This window comes from Hipposideros armiger, unplaced genomic scaffold, assembly GCF_001890085.2.
Source record: "Hipposideros armiger isolate ML-2016 unplaced genomic scaffold, ASM189008v1 scaffold_139, whole genome shotgun sequence".
NCBI lineage: Eukaryota > Metazoa > Chordata > Mammalia > Chiroptera > Hipposideridae > Hipposideros > Hipposideros armiger.
The window spans coordinates 2,190,224-2,206,422 of NW_017731489.1; the positions used below are offsets into that span (position 1 = coordinate 2,190,224).

Consider the following 16,199-nt stretch of genomic DNA (forward strand, 5'->3'; position numbering starts at 1 on the left):
CATTTCTGTCTTGCCAACCCTGGCCTTGAACATTTTCCCTTTCTCCCAAAAAGCCCAGTTTTTAACTCATTACTGGCTTTACAAAAAGGTATTATTGGCAGAACTGCAGAGACTGGTTAGGAGATTCTCTTTTGAGAGAAAGGTGGTTTGAACGGGGTGTGATAGGGAATAGAGAGAAGTGTATGAGACGTGGGGGCTGAGCAAGACTGAGGAAGGTCCCAGTGGAACAACAGAGAAGCTCTGTATTATAGGGACCCAGAGCTGTGTTGTCCCGTGGTAGCCACCTGCCACTGAGGATGCGAACTGTGGCTAGTCTGCAGGTGCCACGAGTGTGTAAAATACACACCAGATGTCCACGACTTAATAGGAAATGAAGAAGGGAACATATCTTATTAGTAATTTCTACATTGCTTACATGTTAAAGTGATATTTTGGATATATTGGATTCGATAAAATACATAACATTCTACCTGTTTCTTCTTACTTTTTTCGATGTGGCATTTTAATGTGTCACTTTTATGGCCCACATTATGTTTCTGTCGGACAGCACTGCTCTGGAGTTATACAGAGGAAAACTGGGTTAGCGGTAAAGACAGAGGAGACTTGATGTTTGGGCCTGTGTGTAAGATCACACCTAGACAGAGAGCGCAGTGATCAGAGCAGAAATCTGGGGAGAGTCCGGCAGCAGATGCTGACATTAGGAACAGACGGAAGCAGAGGAGTGTCGTGGCCAGCTGTGAAAGGACAGCAGGGGGGTCAGAGCGGGCGAAGGCCGAGGCTGTGACCAAAGCCCAAGGGGAGTACTTTGAGTAAATGGGTGCAAACCAGGAAATCACGAAGATCCTGTGGTCGGAGACTGGGATGCTAAGATTCAGTAATGAAGGGGTGGGCTGGTTTGGAGTAATAAGCAAGTCTGTAGAAAGTGATAAGACACTGGTTCTGAAAGAAAGGCCTAAGAAAACCCGCCTGTGCGGCAGGTGGTGAGGGATGAACGCGGTTCTTTGGGTTGAGACGGTCTATGAACGATGCAGCCTGGGGCAGGGAAGACAGGCTGTCCGGCAGACCTGCCCTGGTTAATCGTCCTGATTAACGTGGCTTTGTCTGCTGTCACTCCCCCATCTCCACTGGCTCCCACTTGCTTCCATGTGACCACATGTCCATCTGCCTCCTTTTTAATGGCTGCATGGTAGTTATCTATACTGTGTGTATACTATTGATTTATTCTATAAAGATTACTGATATCAGTTTGGGAAAAACAGTCGGGTCGAGTATGTGAGGACACACATAAATACATACATGTGTATCTGTTGTGTTAATTCTCGCCTGGCCCTGATTTAGGTTTCTTTTGGCGTTCTTGATTTAAGGTGAGGCCAGAGAACATGGGTGCCTCCAGCTAATGGTGGTTAATGAGAACAAACTGTTTATCGTCGCTATGCAAATAAGACAGACCTCCATGTGTGTGAAATGTGTCTTCTTTTCCATTTGGGTTTTAGGTTCAACAGAATCTCTCAATCCTAGGCCACAGGCCACAATTTCTCCGGCAGATCTTCATGGAATGTGGTATCCTACAGTTCGACGGACGCTTGTGTGTCTCTCCAAATTGTACAGATGTATAGATGTACGTATGTAAAATCTTGTATCTTTATTGTAAATTGCTTGCTCTTTCACTTGAAATATTTTTTTAATTTTAAGATCTTGGTGTAATATTTTATTTGGTATTATGTTAGAATCATAATTTCTAGATCCAGAGAATTTGAAGATCAGTCTTGTTTAGGGATTCTTAACCTGAGCGTCTGGAGACCCTGAGAATCCACTAATGGGCTTGGGGAGTCTGTGAACACCTTGATGTTGTAGGTAAAATTACCTGTGTATGCTTCTGTTTGTGTCTTTCTGAGGAGAAGGGCTATAGCTTTTTTTGATTCTTGTAGAGGTCTGCGACCACAAATAAATTCATCTGTCTTAGTTTATAGATGAAGAAAAAGATGTGGAAAGGTTAAGTGATACATCCAGTGTCACATTGGTATAATATATATTTAGTATTAACTTCAGTATTAGATGCAACTATTGCAGTTTTGCATTCAATTTAGATCAGCTTCCCTAACATGTAGTGTTAAGATTACATGTGTTTCTACCATGGACTGATTTTAGTTATTTGCTGAAATCAGCAGTATCTTTTAATTAATTAATTTTTAGCACCAGCTTATATTGCGTGTTGATTTCAGGTAATAGTTATTTTAAACTTTCCAGTTTAATGATATGATTATCAACCCATGAAGTCAGATTTGTCTACATTTATTTACTGTTAGTGGTTTACTGCTGAACCAAAAACAGTTTATAAAATTCAATGGTTTTAATTCACTTTTTAAAAATTAATTTGATTGTTAACAACCCAAATAGTATATAAAAGAGAGAAGTGATTAAATACACAGTCATGTAATTAATTGTCCAGATGCCACTATTTCTTAAGAATATTGTTCCAAACAGGTATGTGTGACCCCTGTCACTGTGGAGATGCTCGTACGCAGACTCCTGGGGCCTGAATGAGGGGCACAGTGGTTTCATTGGCTCAGTGCAGTACACACTCCTTGGTATCTGGTTACTGGGTTTTGTGCTTGGAGATTTTGAAATTCAACCAGAAAGTGCCTTTTGCCCAGTCCTGGGACTTTTAGGCAGTTAGATGTGTCGGCCTTTCTGCCCAGCTAATGAGATCTCCTCCAGAGGGAGTTTGGACAGTGACATTACCTTGCTCCCAGCTTCCGCTGGAGGTGTATTGAATGGTGGTGTTAGGCTGGGATTCAGAAACTTCCTGCAGTGGAGCCAGGCTCCCGAGGGAACTATCCAGGGGCCCATTCCATACAGAACCCATTGTCATCACAGACCCTAGTGAGGCCTCTCAGGTGCTTACAGGGCCTTTAGCCAGGCAGTAGGTAGGCCTGAGCACATGCCTGGGCCTTTTTATTTCATGCCCTAGGCCTGCCTGTTGTTTTTCCCCTAGTTTATGCTCGAATCTTAGCCCTCTCTACTCTACCCATCAGAGGTGAGAAGACAAATCCGGTGAAAAGGCTGAGCAGGAGAAAGCAGGTGTAGTCTAAGCTGCCCAGCTTTGGTCTTCCTGAGGTGGGGCAGGGACGGCACGGGGCAGCCCGACTCGCGTCTTACTGCAGTCGCCTCACGGGAAGCAAAGAGGAAAGCAGTACAAAGAGAGAATCGCATCGCGTCTGAGGCCGGGGCCTGGGACTGTGGCCTGATGACAGGCATTTTGCTCGTACTCATCCAGATCAATCTCATCTCGGGTGGAAGGGATGCAGGGAGGGCAGCAAGACCGGCAGGCGTCCCTGCCCAGACCGACATGCCACCCCCTAGGAGACATGGAAACGACAGAGTAAACCTAGAACCATACTTCACATACTATCTTGTAACCTGATTTTTTTCACTTAATTATATTTTATAAGAATTGCACCACCTCTAGCATTTTTTTATTTCATGCAGTGTTCTGTAATTTAGATTTACAAGGATTTTTGTCAGCCCCTTCATCATTGAACATTTAAGTGATTTCCAGTTTTTTGCTGTTTTAAAAAACATTAATGATGAGCCGCATGCATGAATTTTACACTACAATGCCGATTACTTGGGATACATGTTTAGAAGTGGATTCACTGAGGGCTTGTTTCAAAGTTGGTTTTATAGATTTAGAAAACAACCTGCACCGTATTGGAGGTCATATTGGAGAGAGCTCTAGGAGTTCGGTACCGTGCCAGCCTTGCTCACCCACCGCTGTGCCTCCCGCATCTAGCCCAGAGCCTGGCGTGAAATAACTGCTCAGGAAACACCGTGAAGGGCTACAAGTATTTCAAGAGATGCAAATTACGAGACTCTGTTAGTCCAGAAAGGTTGCATGGGAATAGGAAACTCCAGGAGGAAGATTGCCAGGAATATAAATTAATCAGTGGGTGAGGGCCAGCAGTCTGCATTTACTGTGCTCTGCCTAGGGTGGTCCTTTGTTTGCGGAGCACCCAGAGTGATGATGTTTCTCTTTCCTCTCACCAGAGGGCGGTGTTCCAGGGGCTATCACAGGAAGCCTTGTCCGCCTGCATTCAGTCCTTACTGGGAGCCTCGGAGTCTATCAGCAAAAACAAGGTTTGATGGAGTGTTCGGTGAAATCTTGTTAGCATAATAATGTTGGGGAATGTATTGTAGCATTTATTTATAGGCACATAAACTTAAAGCCATTTTGGCAGTAGGATTTGTTTGTTTAATATGATTTAATTTTGAGGCCCTTTGAGAGAAGCTAGTATTTCACTGTAGTGCTAAATACTAGACTGTGAGAGAGGGCCTGCTTTGCTAACCTACCAAAAATGGTAATTAGGTTATAAATTCCATAGCATAAAGGTTTATGGTTATAACCTTAGCAACTGGGGAGGTCGTGGACTGCTATTTATTTCCCTGGAATACCAAATCAGAGTTTTTAAGGAAACGTAGCAATTTATAATAATCCCTACAACGATGTTCTAGTTAGTTATTTATTTACAATGATGTTTTAAATAGCTGAATAGCCTCACTTGGAGGAAATCAGCCAACCAGTTCAGAAGACGGGCAATCGTGGCCCACGTATTGTATGACTAGAAGTAGTTGTTGTGACTTTGTGACTTACTACAGTTTTTTAATCAAGAAGAGATCTGGGGCTGAGAACTGCTGTCATGTGCTTCTCCCGCGGCCCCTAAGGTTTTTTCCAGGAAGCACAGCATGGCTGAGTGTTGCTCTCCTAACTCTCCACTTCCAGGTACCACTGCCTGCATGGAGGGAACAGCCAGCATTTCCTGGCTACTTGGAGTGTGCAGACGTTACCTTTCTGGCGTTCCACGTTTACAAACTTGATTTCTAACTTTAAGGCTTTAGATACATTTAAAAAATATATATCTCACAAAAGAATTTGGGATCCTGTTGCTGGAAAAGTTCTGTCTTTGTGATTATATTCTCCTGTTCGTGGATTGGAGAGTTAACATGAAATTTTGATGTGGGGACTGCAAGAGGATGGAGAATTATAGACAGGCAGGTTTAAGTTTTGAAAAGATTTGAAAAGTTTGAGCTCTCATATTGTTCATAATAGGTGAAATGTACATAACTTTATTTAATGAAAACATACATGAAAAAATGTAACATTGAAAGCGTCTGAGTGACTGTGGAAGATTTCCCTTCCTCTTCCCTGCATACGCTTTTCTTTAATTTTCCAGATTTTCTACATACAGTGAGCATGTATTTCTTAGCTCATCAGGAGGAAAAAAATGTCCTAATTAAACAAATGTTCACATGCTCATGTCCTCTTGTATGCCCGTCCCCTTTTTTAAGGGAGGAGGGAACAGCCTTGGGATTATTCAGTCTTCGCCCTCTTTGGCTCTGTTATCTGATTCTGTGTCCTGCATATTCTAAGGGATCTAAGTAGTGTGAGGAAGCCCCCAACTTAGTAAGCAGTAGCGAGTTTATTTTCATGGCTGAGTTTGCATCCTTTTGCCTTTCAACTTTTAGTTTATTTATAAGAGTTTATTTGAGCCAAACTGATGACATATGCCCGGGAGCCAGATCTCAAATGCTTCCTCAACTTTTTCAAAAGTGATCAGCGAAAAGCAATCACTTAATGTCTTAGAGTTTTCTAAGGCCCAATGCTGCTCTTAGAGACTTACATTGGTCACCTACTTTTGCAGGGTTCAGGTACATGCTCCAGACTGTGAAACTGCTTTTGAATCCTGTTATGTTGAATTACGAGAAGTAACAATGATGGCAGCAGTTAAGGTCACAGAAATCATTAGGGAAGGGGACACCAATGAGGAGTTCGGCATAGTTTACTTTTTTTAATAAAAACAGAGTGAACATTACTTGGGTAATGTTCTCAAGGAATTAGTATCTAATTGGGAACAAGGAATTAGATACTGTACTTACCACTGTGTGTGTGCATGCATGTTTGTGCACGCACATGCATGTGTATGTAATCCACTCCCTTTGAAATTTATAAGGTTAAAATAGAGAAATCCTATATGTTGCAATGATAGATTTTTTTTTTTTGAAAATTTAGGAAATCAGAAATTATCCAGGCTCTCCATCTTGATTTATGCTTGAGTTGTTAATGTGCCATAGTTGCTTTGAAACCTTTGATTTTCAGAAGTTTTTGAAGAGATAATTCATTTCCATCTGCTTTTTAGGTTTACATCTCAGTTCATAAAGATAGGGTTGTTGATAGCATAGTTTTCTAAATGCTGCAGCTTTGCAGCCATCATCACTTCAAGAGGTTTGAATGAGTGAGTTTTTTCCCCCTGTTAAAATAGTTCCTGTTTCTGTAGAAACTTCATTTTTAGATTAATCTATGATGGATGAGCTGTCATAATTCAAGTATACAGTTCTTTCTGTATTAACTACTCATTGTCATGCAAAGTAGTAAAGGCATTAAAGATGCAACAAGCTGTTTTCAAAAAACATAGGAGGCATTTTCATCTTTATTATTGTACTTTTGGTTTTGTGAACACTTTGATGATATGAACATTATGTCCCCTATAAATCTGGTCAGAAATAACTTTGATTTTGTTGGTTAAGTTAAATAGTCTATGGTAGGATAGAGTGCTCTAGGTACAAGTGGTCCAAAGTGAAATAAAAGACTACAGTAAAATGCTAACTCCTGAAAAGAAACTGGTTTATGCACTAGAGCAGCGGTTCTCAACCTGTGGATCGTGACCCCTTTGGGGGTTGAACGACCTTTTCACAGGGGTCAACTAAGACCATCGGAAAACAAAAAGATATTTACATTACAATTCATAACAGTAGCAAAATTACAGTTATAGAGTAGCAACGAAAATAATTTTATGGTTGGGGGTCACCACAACATGAGGAACTGTATTATGGGGTTGCGGCATTAGGAAGGTTGAGAACCGCTGCACTAGAGGTTTTGTGCCTTGGTCTAATCTTAACGTGATGTGTATATAAAATGACAGAAAGAACCCGTGTTGAATCATGTTCTATTTGCCATCATTTTGTGTTCTCCCAGATTCCTAAGTGTGTTCTTTGCATGAAGCTTGATTGAATGACTGTCCTACGTGACAGTTTTGTCATTATTAGAGATTTCAGTAATTAAAATGGGAAACAGAAGCTTAAGTTATTTTCCTTATCGAAAACATGTTGGAACCACGTTATTCTGATGGTTTTCATGCTCTTGTCACATTGGATGTCTTAAACAGTTTTGGGGACTCTTTCTAATTACAGGAAGGTACGTCTTTCCTCAACACTGTGATATGACCTGTGACAAATCTGCGTTATACACTATGTAAATGGCTAACAAGTCAATTACAAACCGGCTGAATATACACATCTTAGAGCTGGTGCCGAACTCTCTTTAGAATAGTCATCCTGATTTCAAAATTGGTTTCAAAATTTGCAAGCATTAGGTGTCAGTCAAAACTGAGGATGAAACTAATGAATGTCGAATTCTCATGCTTAAAGTATACTTCCATTTTAGGGTTTTCAGTTCTCTGCTATTTTTACCGTACTGTTTCATTTAAATTTCCTACACGCTAACTTTGTTTGTGCAGTATATAAAAACCAGTCACTCAGTCATCTAGTATATCAGTAAGCTAACATGATACTATTTGCTGGATCACAGCAGCCTTAGTAAAGTAAATTAAATTTATATTATACTATTTTTGCCCATTGGAGTTGCTAGTTCTTTAAAAAATAGAGCAAGTATTCAAAATGTATAGCATTTGCGATTTACTCTAATGCTGTGTTCCAGAGTGCAAAGGAATTTTCCATCCAATAAGTCATACTTATATATGGGTTGTGTGCTTAATTTAGAAGGTGAGGAGATAGACCAGCCAGTGTCATTTTCCCACAGCCCCTTTATTCTTTTCCGAATGTATAATTTCATTAGAAATATTTTCAAGGTAGAGTTCTATCTGGAGAAGCAGCCAGAAGGAGCAAACGCAGACTTGCTCATGTTAATACGCAGACTCGCTTCTGAAATGAGGACTGTGATTATTCACTATGTGGAGGCTGGGTCAGAGCTTTGAGAACTAAGCTTGAATCACCAAGTCTTGTGGATGGGTCCTGAGAGGGGAGAAGGACATGCAGACACTCCCAGGGCCATAGGTGTCAGTGCTCTGTTGGTGGCAGGATAACCCAAAATGGTAACCCCGATTCATTGTACATTGGAGGCTCCTTTTGTACTTTTGCATAAATATGAGTATTTCTGATACCCTGGATTTTGAAACCACTTTGACCTAATAGTGAAAGCAAATTGCTGAAGGGAAACTAGAAAGGCCCGCGAGTCGGAATCATGCTCAGGTTTTGAACTTTCTTTTACTGCCGGCCCTGTGCTGCTGCCAGGCTGCATGGTTTCCTATTGAACCAAGTTCAACTAAATTGCACTTCTCTTTCTGTGTTGCTTTACAACCATTTTTCCGATTCACTTTCTTGGATTTGCTAAGTAGAGCCGGTGACAGTGTTAGTAAGAATTTGAAGCAAGGTTTTTCCAGACAGTTCTAAACTGGATAATAAGGGTAATTTATTGCACAAGAAAGAAGTGTTGGTGCCATAAAGTTAGGTTAAGAGTCAAAAAGCTAGGTCAAGCACCATAAACTTAATGTTGATTAATAATGTATGTATTTTATATGCTCATTTTTATTTAATCTGTGATAATGCCCATTTTTCTGTCTTACAATTTAGACTCAGATTGATGGACAACTTTTCTTAATAAAGCATCTTTTGATTCTTCGTGAACAAATCGCTCCATTTCACACTGAATTCACCATTAAGGAAATTTCCCTGGACCTCAAGAGAACTAGAGGTACTTTGTTGTCCTGGCTGCACAGTTGGGTGTGTCCGACCTGCCCAAATGTGTCAGCACAGGTTACAGGTTTATTTTATGTTCATCTGCAATTTTGTTGCATGCTGTGCCTCCTGAGCATGTCCCTTGTTCATGCTATGTGGAACTGTCGACGTTCAAATCACATCTAACTTGCTGTATTTCCTGAAGGGAGCTGATCTGAGCATTCAGTTTGTAATATAGCATTACCTCTCTTAGACCCTGCCTCGTGTTACCATAACCAGTGACACAGTGAAAAATTGGTGTAACAGCTACTCACAGTGTCAGCTAATTGGGATGATTTTAAACATTAAGTTGACTTGGTCAGATCATGGACGTTCAGGAGCCAGCTGGGGAACGGGGAAGACGCCTTACCTGAGTCTGCAAGTGTCGGGCTCTGTTCCTGGCCCATCATCTCCTGGCTCTTGGGTGGCCTTGGATGGGTTTTCTGGCTTGTGTCCCCCAGGTAAAATCAGGCAGTCAGCACGTCCTGATGCCTTCACCAGGCTTTCAAGCTCGGTCAAGACCATTGAGAAGGACAGTGTCTGTTAAGATGCTTTGTAAGCTTAGGGTGTTTAAATAAGCATAGGTGGTTATTGTCAAATCAGCTGGTTAAGTAATCATGTGGACAGGGTCTTTGAGTTGGTAATGGACATTAGCTCATCTTGGGAAAGGTGCTTCGCTATCCTAACGACCGAATTAGCAAGTGATGATTTCTAAAGGATCAAAGTGGTTACTTTCTAAGACATTGATTTTAAGCAGTGAAGAGTATACCACAGATATCCCTCATTTCCCTTAATTACTTACAAACTTATCTAAACTCTCTTAACCATTTTCAAGAGAATTAAGCTCTAATGACTTTCGCCATTCATTTATGTAATGAATGAACTTCTCTCATTATGTGTTGGGGGAATTGAGAAAAGTCATAGTCACTCAAATTATTTCCTGTATTCTGTGGTTCGGTGGAACTCCAAAAATAGAATTTCTGAGGGTGGCAGGTTGCTAGTTCCCTAATACTCAGCCTGTAACGGAGTCGACTACGTTCCGGTGGACCCCCCCCCCCCCCCCCCCCCCCCGAGCGCCAGTGGTCTCATCTTGAGTGATAGTCGACTCCTTTTCTTTTCCTCATGCTCTCTCCTTTTCCACTAGAGAACGCCTTTTGGTTCTGTTGGAATTTGGTTAGTAAGCCCATGTGTTCTTCATATACTTTGTGATTTTTTTTGTTTTAAAACAGCAAGCAGCCAGATCTCCTGGCTTTTGCCCTCAGGGAAACGCATAATTTTTTTAGAGCTTATTCTCATCAGAGGCTTCCATCTCCCAGTCAGTCGAGTTCATTTCCTCCTTTCAGTGTGAGGAGCTCTTAACCTTGAAGAGCGCCAGGCACTGCAGTCCTTACTTTATTCAAGTGATGGGATAAAGCAGGGCTGATCTATTTTCTTTCATTTTTTAAAAATTCATAATTTATTGCTGCTGGGTTCCAGTTTAGATCCACTGAGGTGTGAGAAAATGCAACACCCTAAAATTTTGGCAAGTATTGGTTTAAAGTATGTTTGTCCTAAAACATTATGCAGCTCATTCAGCCCTACCATATGTGGTTTGATTCTGTGTATTGTCCGCATTCTTTCAGGTACCTGGCAGAAAAAAGAGCAGAAACAAAGAGCAATTGACTAAAGCTTCCCTCTGAACAGGGCATCTGACAGGGAGGCACTTTTGCAGTAAGATCAGGGTCAGGGCAGTAAGAACGATTGTGGTAAAACAGGGTTGGAAGCATCTCATGCTGTGCTTTCTCCCATCTGGCAAAGCAGAGCAAAGAAACAGTCTTTTCTGCCTGTCACTCAATAATACTTGCTATCTTTTAAGCCTCTAACCTCTTACGACTAATGTTATATCTTATTGCATTTGAACATCGATGAGACCTCAGTTAATACTTTGCATAGATGCTAGTTAGTCTGGAGGTTAAGGGTGAATATGTCCTTTTGGTGTTTTCTTTCTGGCTGACACATTAGTTTATTCACTCTGCTTCATATGAATAAATTTCTCTGCCAGCCAGAATCGTAACAAAAGAAGCCGGGTAAGTATATGAATATACTTTTTTTTGTTTGTTTTGTTTTTTTTTTCTTTTTTTTCTTTTTTTTTAATGAATATATTTTTAAAAAACTTGTTTGGCATTCTAAAAGTAAAGCAGTGAAATTTTAAGGTATCAGTTGCCATTTATCCTTTTTCTTTTTTTTTTTAAGATTTTTATTAAATGTAGCTAACATACATTATAGCCATCATTTATCGTTCTTCTTATTTTCTATACATGAATAATTAAGTTGAATGGTCATTTTGCAGTTCTGACTTCTGGGAAATAACTGTATGTGGGTACCGTAGTCATCGTTGGCATGAACCTCACCCCTCATGGAGGGGAGCTGGTGAACATCAAACCGCTCCTGCTCTGGGGTAACAGAGCTAGGGCACGCTAACACACTGAAACAGTAACAGCTTTTCCACTGAAACTACGTGTTCACAGGACGAGTGATTTTGTTTCACAGATGCAGCGTTTAAAATCCTGAACCCCATGACTGTTCCAAGATTTTTTCGGCTGAATAGCAACAATGCCTTGATAGAGTTCTTGTTGGAGGTGAGAAGAAATCTGTCTGATGGGTGGGGTAGAGAGACGGCACCCTTTGCATGTCTGGTAGTTTCCAGGCATGTGAACACAGGAGGAACGTGTCTTTGTTTTAAGGGTACTCCTGAGATAAGAGAACACTACCTCGACTCTAAAAAAGACGTAGACCATCATCTGAAGTCGGCCTGCGAGCAGTTTATCCAGCAGCAGACCAGGCAGTTTGTAGAGCAGCTGGAGGAGTTCATGATGAAGGTATGGGCCTGGCTGCATTTTCCAGAAAGTGACTTTGAACTCTACCCTGTGTTTCCTTCCCCGTTGCTCTTGTGAAAACTCTGGCAGCAGGAGACAGTAAGCCCTAGTCTTCATGATTCCGTTTAGGAAAGCACTGTGTTTCTTGCTATGGAGGCTTTTTGTTTTGGGCTTTTAGATAAAAACTGCTTATAGAGTTTCTGGTTTTTAAGTGAAAGAGTGCTAATATTGCACAGCTATTTATGGCAGACCTCTGCTTAGCTGTGTTTTGTCTGTCCACCTCACGGGCATATGCGCGTCGCCTGCGACGTACTTTTTCCTGGGTTAGGACCTGTGTGGCAGTGTCACAGACCTGCCTGTCAGGGGTTCCTGGTTCTTACCTGGGTGAATTATTTCCCTTTTTGTTTTCCATGCTAATTCTCCCTTCCATTTTGCATGGATAATTGAGAATTGAAGGTTTTACCTCATTGCGTTGTTAACTACCAGGTATGTTATATATGGGTTTATAATCATCTATCTGTCTCCTCGCTAGAAAATCCTTCAGCTGGCTGATGCCAGCAGTGAAAACCTCAGATCATGGTTGTTTTGATCTTCCTGTTTCAACCTGATCATTAAGAAAAATAAACAAACTTAAATGTTCTTACTAAGAATTTTTCTCATAAAGATGTTTAAAAACTCTTGAAATTAACTTAATTTATTAGCCTCTACCACTTATCCAGATTTGTATTAGAAGACATCATAAAAAGAATAAAAACATCACAGCCCTTTATCTGAAATTTACTTCACTAAGGCTTAACTGGGGAGACAAAATGTATGTATGAAATGGCCGGGGGGCAGCTAAGCAAATTATCCATCAGTAGCTTGCTGCCTGTGATAAAAACGGAACGTATTAGTTTTAAAAAATAATACCGCAAAAGCAAATACAGAAATGTTATAGCAGTCAGACTACTGTTTTGTGTATCGTTGGAGTACACTAATTGTTTAGTGGTAAATTTTAGTCCTCCCTGTCAAGTATTTGGAGTGTGTGTGTATGTTTTTTCCTACCACATAAATTTAAAAAGATGGTGGTGGTAGAAATGTTTTCATCCAGCTTTGAATTTTTAAAAGTGGTACAAATACTGATGCTTCGTAATTTACAGAGAAGTTATCATCCTTTGTACTGAGATTGTCCTCACGGAAACCAGCCTGTAGATTCTAGTGTGTATTTTGGGGATAGTGCCCACATTAACACTGGTGGGAGATACTCTAGGTGAGTATTTTGCAATAACAGCAGCAGAGTGAAACTTCCTATAGAAGCAAGTTGATTATAATGAAATCTAGGATTAAAGGGTTTGGGTTTTTTTCTAAGAAAAGCACAGTGTCTTTGAAATCAGGAGAATGAGCATGTGCTGGTGTAGTTGTCCCAGCTGACCTGAATAGAAGTTTGGTAACCCCTTTCCCACCGGGACACTGGAAACATTCTTTTTAAAATCAGAGGTTTTTGTAGAAAATACATATTCCACGTGTGAGTTACGTAATGGTTCTCCGTGGACACGCGCGTGTCTCAGCAGGGACCTCTTTTCATACTCCCCTCCCTGTGGAGTGACCGGTGTGGGACAGGCCTCCTCTGACCGCCCTTGAGAAGCCAACCCCACCTCCTCCTCAGTGTGTGGTCCCCTCGCTCCTTTGTCCTTATTCAACCCCGGTCCCTCACTGGTCCTCCCTGAGTTTCCAGTCCATATGTTTAGTAGAGGGCTGAGCATCCCTTCTGTGGGTCTTATTCCCAATTCAAGTGCCTTCTCCTGCCCTGTTGGCATAGAGTGAGTCAGAGGCAAAGATGCACACACACTGCACACACGTGCGCACACACGCGCAGGCGTACCATGTGCGCACTAGAGTTCACACAGATGTAGCGATCAGTTAAGACATGCTTCTTAGAATCTGGGGACCAAACATTTTCACCTTTTCCTGGTGAATGTTACCACTGTTTTGAATAGCAGAAACAGAATAAAGGATTTAAAAACTTTATAAGAATTGTTTAAAGATAAATCTGCAAGTGCAGAATGTTTGCCTCTTTTATTGTAGTTGGCATTTTATAGGGCAGCCAGTGCTGGCACCTGGATAAATGATTGTAAGGAAAACAGCACCCACAGGTTACAGAAAGGAAACAGTATTTCACCTTTCATTTGGATGTGTGCTTCTTGGTCCCTGTACTTACAGTTTGGACGTAAAGTCTCGTCAACAGAATGTCCTCAGCTTGTTTCTAAGTTTGGACTGATTTTATAAACATACCTGGGTTTGCATAAAGCAACAAACTGTGTGAGTGAGCAGAGGGCATTCTTAGGTTGTCAGAAGGCTTGCTTTTGAGCCTTAAGACTTGAGGTTTGATTTGAATCTCTGATCCTCTACCCCCGTCACCTCCTTTAAGTTGGCTTTTTTGTTTAAGTAGCTCCTTCCTTAGCCTCTTCATGTTGAGATGCTTCCTTTTCATTAATCCCCATTACATTCTGGAACCTGGAGTAAGGAAAACAACTTCACAGATTGAGAACCTCAAGTGTTTCAGAGTGACCCAGCATACGAGAGATAAACATTTTTACAGTGTCTTAATCGGTCTAGTGTAAACATCCTGATTTTTTGGTATAATTCATGAAATTTCTTGAGAAAAGTAAAAAGTCCTGGAAGAACATGCATGCTCTGTTGCCCAATTTCCTGCTCCTTGGAGAATAACCTTTTCTCTAAGTATTTGAATGGCCCTAGAGAAAGTAATACTGTTCTGAGTGTTGGGGGTAGAGGTTCATAGGAAAGCATTTGGGTCAGATATTTTATCAAACTCAAAAACTGTTGATTTTTTTTTATTGTTCTAGACTTTCATTGTACCGAATAGTGCTTAAAACAAACTCTTAAGTGCGACTTGCACTGGTTGTGGGTGTTATAAAAAGAGCACAGTATTTCGAGTCAGAAAGCGGCGCTCTAGACCCCTCTGATCACTGCGCCTCCTGACTGAAATGGCAGGCAAACCACTGACTCTCTCCCAGCCTCGATTTTCTACTCTCTCTGCAGTTCAGACAGCTACTGCGTCCCTCCTCCTTTCTTAAGGTTCTTATGAGGACCAAAACAAGATCATATATTGGGTTGTCAGAGAAGTCACGACGTATTTTTGCAACGAAAAACAGAAAAAATACGTCATGACTTTTCCGACAACCCAATATATGAAAGTACTTTGAAGTGTAGGTTTTGCTTTAGCAAAAAACCTGAATGACAGAGTTTTATAGGAAGTACAATTTCAAGTTTATAGCTAAGCTAAAAGTGTTTGCCCCAGTGGGACCACTTTATGCTAAAAACTCAGGTTTGTGTTTAGCAGTATTCATTTTCTCTCAAGCAATTTGCTAAAGTATTGCAAGTTGATTCTTAATATTTCCTCGGAAGTGTTATTAATTTCCTCAGCAACACTATAAATAAAATTTTTTTCCTTAAGGTATGTTTAATAGAATTTGACCTATAAATTTAATTTCTGTTCTCAAGGAGTTTTAATCTAATGGGAAATCAAGAGAGGAAATATGTAAAATTAAGATATCTCCAGCACTGTCATTATGAGACAGTTGGGCCTGTGTTCATCCTGTAGGGTTTTAAAAAAAATGAGCCAATTGGGGGAAATGTGTGAAGAAAATGCTCCTTGAGGTTTAACATAAAGTGTATTATCTAGATAGCAAATAGGGATGAATACACAAGTTTGTATTTGTTTTCAATATACAAATAATTATATACAGTCTAAATATATGTCATTATGAAATTGGTTAAACTCTGGAATAACCAGTGGAGTGAGTAGTAGGCAGCCATTACTATTAAAACATAACTGGGATACAGAAAAATGCCCAGAATTTTCATGTAAGTGAGGAGAAAAGTTTTCAGAGCACCGTGTTCCCATTTTGTAAGTATAGACACATTAGTATGTTTGTATATTTACGTTGGAAAGTATTTGGGAGTGTTGCTAAACACTCAGTGGCTTGCCACCATTTCAGTCAGGAAGTGCAGAGGGGGTCTAGAGCTCCGCTTTCCTGACCCAAAATGCTGTGCTCTTTCTAGAACACCCACGACCAGTCCAATTCCTACTGAAGAGTTTGTTTTAAACCATAGTTGTGTGTCCTTCTTTATGAGAAATCTAAAGAGTTGGTGCTCAAATATTTCTAATGGGACTTTCTAGTGAGGCCAAGGTCATGGCCTGGACCTTTGGCACCAAACAGCCTATTTTAAAAAACTGTTCATGCAGTTTGTGTTTATGCACGCTTCCCAGCTACACCTCGGCTACACTGTGATTTGCCACGTTAAGAACCGTCTTGTCTGAGAAGCTCACTGTACTTTCTTTGGTTCTGCTTCTCTGGACTGAAGCTGCGGAATAGAGAGATGACTGGGAGGTGGGTGTCCAGCGTGCACCTGGAGCGCGGGGTCCAGTGTGACTGCCGGTGCTTTCTGAAAAGCTTGGTTTTTAAAAATAACATTCTGCCTGCCTGTGATATGACA

At 40.8% G+C, this 16,199-nt stretch overlaps 1 protein-coding gene across 1 annotated transcript in view; it reads left to right on the forward strand.

The window, feature by feature from the left end:
• Nucleotides 1-16,199, forward strand: part of COG3 (component of oligomeric golgi complex 3) — a 52,020-nt gene that overhangs the window by 24,987 nt on the left and 10,834 nt on the right. Inside the window, exons 15-19 of the mRNA XM_019650312.1 lie at nt 1,494-1,618; nt 4,048-4,137; nt 8,704-8,824; nt 11,377-11,465; nt 11,571-11,705. Coding sequence (XP_019505857.1) covers nt 1,494-1,618; nt 4,048-4,137; nt 8,704-8,824; nt 11,377-11,465; nt 11,571-11,705 — 560 coding nt within the window. The remainder of the gene's footprint in view (nt 1-1,493; nt 1,619-4,047; nt 4,138-8,703; nt 8,825-11,376; nt 11,466-11,570; nt 11,706-16,199) is intronic.